Below are 6,140 nucleotides of genomic sequence, written 5' to 3' on the forward strand. Positions count from 1 at the left end.
CAAGTAAGACACTTGCATTGTGACCAGATAATAAAGAAAATAAAAAGCTGACCTGACCACGAACAGAGAACTACAGATGGTCCCCGCTTCCACAGGAGGCAGTAAGGAGTCAATCAAAAGCCAGTCCCCAGTTGTCCTGGCTCTGAGGAGGTCCCCTAGCACTCCAGGAGAACAGCACAGGCCAGTTTTACCACAGATCCTGCTCACTTTAACAGGTGACACTTCACCCTTGAAAAGAGATCTCAAGTAACTCTAGGATAATTAGTGTATTGATGGCTTTCATAACCTTTAGGAATAACACCCTACAATTTGAAGTTTTCCCTTCAAAAATGAAGTGCAACATCAAGTTTAAAAAGGAAAAAAGTACTACTTAGCAAATGCATACAGCAACAAACACAATAAAATCACATCATTCACACAGCCTAGAATAAACACTTTGATTCCAAAATTCAACAGAAGTAACGTCAGCAGAAAGAATGCAAAACTTCACCTCCATACAAACCCATTCAGTGCATGGCAAGCTGCCTGCCCCCAGAAGTCAAACCTACTCTCTGAAGGTTCACAGCAGAAAAAATTCAGATAGCCTTGTGCAGCTGGAGGCTGTTACCTTACACAATCTGAATTCTTCCAATTAAGGAATGTAAAACTGCACACTTTGTTTTAATTGTGCAGTTTTACACTCCAGAATTGGAAGAACTTAGAAATGCACAGCTATTTATAATGTTTACTAACTGAAACAGCCTTTGCATTTTGTTGGGGGCACAAAAAAATTGCAATAAAATTCTATATTAAAAAATTGGTTTTATAATTATTTTTATAATGCTGCTGCAATACGTAAGGCTCTTAAACATATTCAAGAAAAGAAGCTTCTAAATTTTTTATATTCCTGTCCTCTGTTCCATCTTTTACCCAATGTACCTATTTCCCACTAGAAATCTGCTTTAAAAATAGTTAGCTAATAAGAGCTCGAAACATTTCTTTTCACAAAGGATGTACCAGATCCGATACTGCATTTATCACTACAGTGAGTTTGAAGTGAAGTAAATCAAATAATGTAATAGTCTTATTTACAAGAAAATCAAGCAAAAGCTGGTCAAAAAGAATACATTGGTGACTGCAGGTCTCCCAATACAGCAAATGTTTCACGTAAGAGAACTGCAAACCAGAAAGCTACACAGAGATTAATTCTTTGCTGAATATATACTTTGGAATCATGCTTAAGAGAACAAATTATGTTTCAGCAAGGAATCAAAAGAAACAATTTAAAAAGCTGATACCCAAGCCACAAGAAAAGATGTATGTTCATTTAAAGCAGCCCATTACCAAAGCTATTGAAACAAAATAAACAAGACCCACAGTAACAGTTGGGAGGTCACGAAGCTCCTGTCTTCCTTCTGTCCCATTGTGCTCATTCTGGTAATGTTCACACAGATCAGTGGGAGTTACACACACTTTCATACACAGTGGACAGATGAAGCCCTGTGAAATGTATATTTGTTTTTAAGAAACTAAGACAAAAAAGCAGATTTGGAATCAAACGCTGTTCAAATTCTTACACTGAAAGTTCTCTACAATCACCAAAAGCAAAGTCTGTTTTCCTTTTGGAAAGATGGTTTTTGCAAACCACATATCAATACCATGGAGGAGGCAAGAAGGAACAGTTATTCAGAACATGAAAATAAACAAATCCAAAACAGACTTTAAAAGCTAGCACCATGCCGCACACTACTATGTGTTTTCCAGACACTCTTGGTACCCCCCTCACGTGACAGAGGAATAAGCAGCATAACAAATTGCGCTATAAGGCATCACGTCAGATCCATCACGCAGTTTCCCATAAAGGTGTTCAGATGTTTCACAGAGAGAGACAAGGGTGGTGCAGTGAGATTGCAGGAATACCCCCGTAAATTAGTAAGCAAGTTTGCGGCAGCGGGATAGGCCTAGGCGCCAGTGCAGCCACACGCCTGGCTGGCGTGCTCACTTAGGGAAGAATATGCACCTTCCTCAGTAGAATTTAAAAAAAAAAACCTCAGCATGCTCACCAGAGATTTACCAAAGCCAAAAGTTAAATCGGTTTCTGAAGAACAGCAGCTTTACATCTTCAAGACACACACTACATGCTTAAACACCTAGAAAAAGCAGGGTGGAGAGTAAAGCGCTCTGGGCCTCTGTCCACACTGCTGGCTGGAGGGTGCCTGCACCTCCGTGAGCACTATAGAGGCAGGCAGAGCGGACTGAACACAACCCTCCGTGCATGCGTTAAGGCCCCTTCCAAAAAGGATGCCTGTAGCAAACCTGTCTAGCTAATGCAGCCATGTTACGCTAATGAAAGCGTAAGCACGCTGGTGGACTCACTGCAAGCATGGAGTATTTAGCAACCCCATACTGCAGACAGAGTTGCACTGGGACCTAAACTACAAAGGTAGGATAGCTCAAATGTTTCCTCCTCGGGCAGATTGCACAGTGAATAAAAGACGTATCTAGACTCGATTACAGGTCCATGTGTGGTCTGAAGTGCTGACGTGCCACAGATGGGACTAAAACAAATTTTCACCTCTCCTTGAGCAAGGAACAGTTTGAATTCAGACTGCCCCACTCCTTTTGTTTCATGCTACAATTCTCAAAAATCAGGATTGATTTCAACTAGGCTTGAGGAGGTGGGAAACATGAGAATCTGCAGAGATTCAATAATTATTCTCCATTTGAATCTTGCAGCAATACAAACTAGAAGATCTAGACAAGAAACTGGACTGCAAACAAGTCAACTGGATTTCTGACTTTACATAATACTGGAGAACCAGGTGGGAACATAATGATAAAATGGAGAGCAAACGTTCTGCAGAGTCTCGCTACGGTGCCCCTGGAGAGAAGTTCTCAGAGAGACACCACCTCAGGCCAGCTGCGCAGGAAAAGGAAGACCAACAGAAAGGCTCGAGTTGCATGCTGCAATGTGTGAATCTCAGGAGAGTACAAACCCATCACCAGCTTCGGAGCTCAGTTTCAAACAGATTTTGAAATTACATGCTAAGGAGAACACCCCACTTGTCACTAATGCAACGAATGGTGAAATTACTGACAGGTAAAAGATACTTTTTCATGTTATATGGTATCAACCAGAAGTGACACAGCAGCCTTCGGTCTGACCCAGTTTTGACTCAGCAGCAAGAAAAGCCAATGGTGCAATAGTGCAGGCACATCACCGCTTTGAAAGCTTGTCCTATGCCAAGAAAATACTACCATATTAGTATTGAGGTACCCTGTGACATCCACCAGCTGTACAGTCAGTGATAATGCACTCCTGTTAACAGAATTGTGCAATCTTGGCCAAACTTCGGAAAGAAGCAATTATCTCATTGCATATTTTTATGCCTTAATTAACTACAAAAGTAATGAGATTTTAGAATATTTATTTGCTTCAGGGACAGTGTAAACATACATACAAAACAGATTTGGACTCACAAATGTGTGACATGCAGCAAAATATTAAGGAATGTCTGATTATACTGACTGCAATAAGGCTTCAAGAAATAAGAAATAAGCAGATGCACAGATGGAAGGCAATTAGGATTTTAAACAGCACAGTGAAAAGTTCTCTTATCTCTTATCATAGCAAACATAGGAGTATTTGAATCATCATACACTTTATTCAGTGTAAGAAAGGGCACTTTGCTCCCTTTAATGCTATAACAGGAGTAATTAACCTTGCACTGCATTTGTATGCTAAGCTTGAAACATTTTCAAGCTAGGTAATCAGGCTACATTAGCACAAACTAGCTTCAACAGCCAGTGAAGTCAGTTTGCATTTTTCAGAGTTAATATTTGACAACACTGTAAATCCAAAGACATTGTAATACGGGATTGAAGCAAGAGTAACAACTTATTCTGCTGGTTAAGTATGGCATACAGCACATAAAAAATGGATAGGATTTAGAAGTGGTAGATGTACACACACACCCCAAGCAAAAACCAACACGTTTGATATTTTACGAGGAGGAGGTGGTTTCTGGTACACATTATAGCTTAGCAGAAGAAAGGTGAAAAGGGAGTACAAGTGTGATAAAATGTTAAGCCCCGTTTTTCAGGATTCTCATAAAAGAGTTATTAATGAGGAGTCTTAAGCTTGTGTCTCATTGCTTTTAATTTTAATAATTCATCTGCAGGATTACAGGAAGGATTGTTTGTGACCAATTAGATAGATAAGCCTAATTAACAGCTACACATTTATATGGCTTAAACGCCCTTATTTTTATTTAAATAACAACCAATTCTTAGAAGAGAAAATAAAAAACAATTCTTCTTTAGTACAGCTGTTATTTAGGTAGGGCACCAAAAGTTACTCCCAATAGCTTCATGGATCAGAGAAACAGCACCCAAGGTTTAAGACTCCAGTCCCATGTATGGTGCACAATACCTCGGAGGAGCCTTCGTTGTTCACGTCCACGGCATTTCCTGGTGTGGCAGAAGAATCCGAATCCGAGCTCTGAGACCCACCTCTGCCTGGAGTCTGAAAGAGAGAGGGGAGAGATAAATAAGTGTCTACAGACTGCATTTAATAAAGCATGGTACGTATCCTATGCAAAGGCCTCTCTCCTACTTGCTGGAATACAGAAGTATTTTCCCTCCACAAGAGTAATGAACTGAACAAGCTGACAAGCAATTATGTAATTTTCAGTGCAACACTTCAACAAAAGCTTTTATCCAAGACTCTCCATGCATCAAAGAACAAGCAGACACCAGAAGCAAAGGCCAGAATTTTAAACCACTTCCTCTCATGAACGCTCAATACAAAAGAAAGAATTAGGCTAAACTCTGTCCTTCTATCACTCACTCTGATGTTAAATTATGTCTCTATATCAAACCAGAAAACACTAGAAATTACAATCTAAACAGTTTCAGAAGTAGTAAACTAGTATCATACTACTTTCTTGATAACTTGTCTACAATCTGAACAGGCCTTTAAATACTTGAAAGATGGAAAACTAAAGAGTGAGAACTTTGTTGATACAATAAACGCACAAGCAGGTACACTGCCTTGATTTGGAAAAAATAAAAATAAAAATCAAGTGTTAAGCCTGATAAAGTTAAACCATGCTAATCAGTAAGACAGCCTATAAAAATAAAATCCTATGAATACGTTGGAAATCAAAACAACAGTATTGATTTGAAAGTACAGATTTAGAGAAAATAAGCAAATACATTTGAAACACTACTTGATTCAAAATATGGATAGATGGATGACAACTTATAATCCTTATTTAACTCTAACTTTGATTTAGATTTGATTTAACTTCTCCTACTCATCTCCAAAACGCCACTACTTGACTGATGGCAGAAGAGTTAGCATTCTCAAAGCAAATATCAGTAAAGAAGTTATCTTAATACTGATATGCAATCCTAGTTTCAACAAAGAATAAAAGTTCATTATCCCATTCCATGATGTCAATTGCAAATGAGATGAAGTAATGCCACTGCAGTATTTTAGCCCATCTGGAAATACTTGTAATGTTATAAAGGATTTCCTAATTTAATATAGGGGCACTAAAGATACAAAATTTTAAATATATAGATTGAAATCTACAGAGAGAGGGACATAAGTAGATAAATAGTTTTAGTTTCTAGATCTTGGTGTCTCCAAAATCTTATTTCTTCTAGAATTTTTTTGCTCAAATATATCTTCTTTTTTTTTTCAGGCAAATCAGCTATATAACCTTTTATAAGATATCTGCAGCTCGCAGGCTTTTCCATACTTTGAAAATTAAGTATATTTTCCTGCTTTGTTGTTAACGAATGTTCTATTTCCAACTTCCATAAAGATTACAGCCTTTCATTACTAATCAAATAAAAAAATATGTAATAAAAAGGTCAAATTTACTGATTAAGGACTTAATTCCCAGCGACATAGAGTTCAATTTTAGAAAGGCTCTGAAGACTGGCCAAAGGAAAGTGAGGAGGGGTGAAGCAGCGAGCTATCGGGGCTGGCAACAGTAAGGGTGAGAGAGGACCACCTCATTCCAGCCTTTCTAGGGTCACCAGTTCTCCTGCTGGTTCTCCTACTCCCGTGCCTTTTTTATTTTAGCAGTTTAAGTTTTACTTTTTTATGTTTCTAAAGAAAATAAAAACACAATATAGTTTCCTTCTAG

General features: G+C 38.4%; 1 protein-coding gene across 1 annotated transcript in view; it reads right to left on the bottom strand.

Moving 5' to 3' along the window:
• Positions 1-4,504, bottom strand: part of LOC104080101 (early endosome antigen 1-like) — a gene marked incomplete at both ends in the record, with an annotated part of 32,812 nt that extends 28,308 nt beyond the window's left edge. Inside the window, one exon of the mRNA XM_009582371.1 lies at positions 4,412-4,504. Coding sequence (XP_009580666.1) covers positions 4,412-4,504 — 93 coding nt within the window. The remainder of the gene's footprint in view (positions 1-4,411) is intronic.
• Between the last annotated feature and the right edge of the window lie 1,636 nt (positions 4,505-6,140).

This window comes from Fulmarus glacialis, unplaced genomic scaffold, assembly GCF_000690835.1.
Source record: "Fulmarus glacialis isolate BGI_N327 unplaced genomic scaffold, ASM69083v1 scaffold10517, whole genome shotgun sequence".
Lineage (NCBI taxonomy): Eukaryota > Metazoa > Chordata > Aves > Procellariiformes > Procellariidae > Fulmarus > Fulmarus glacialis.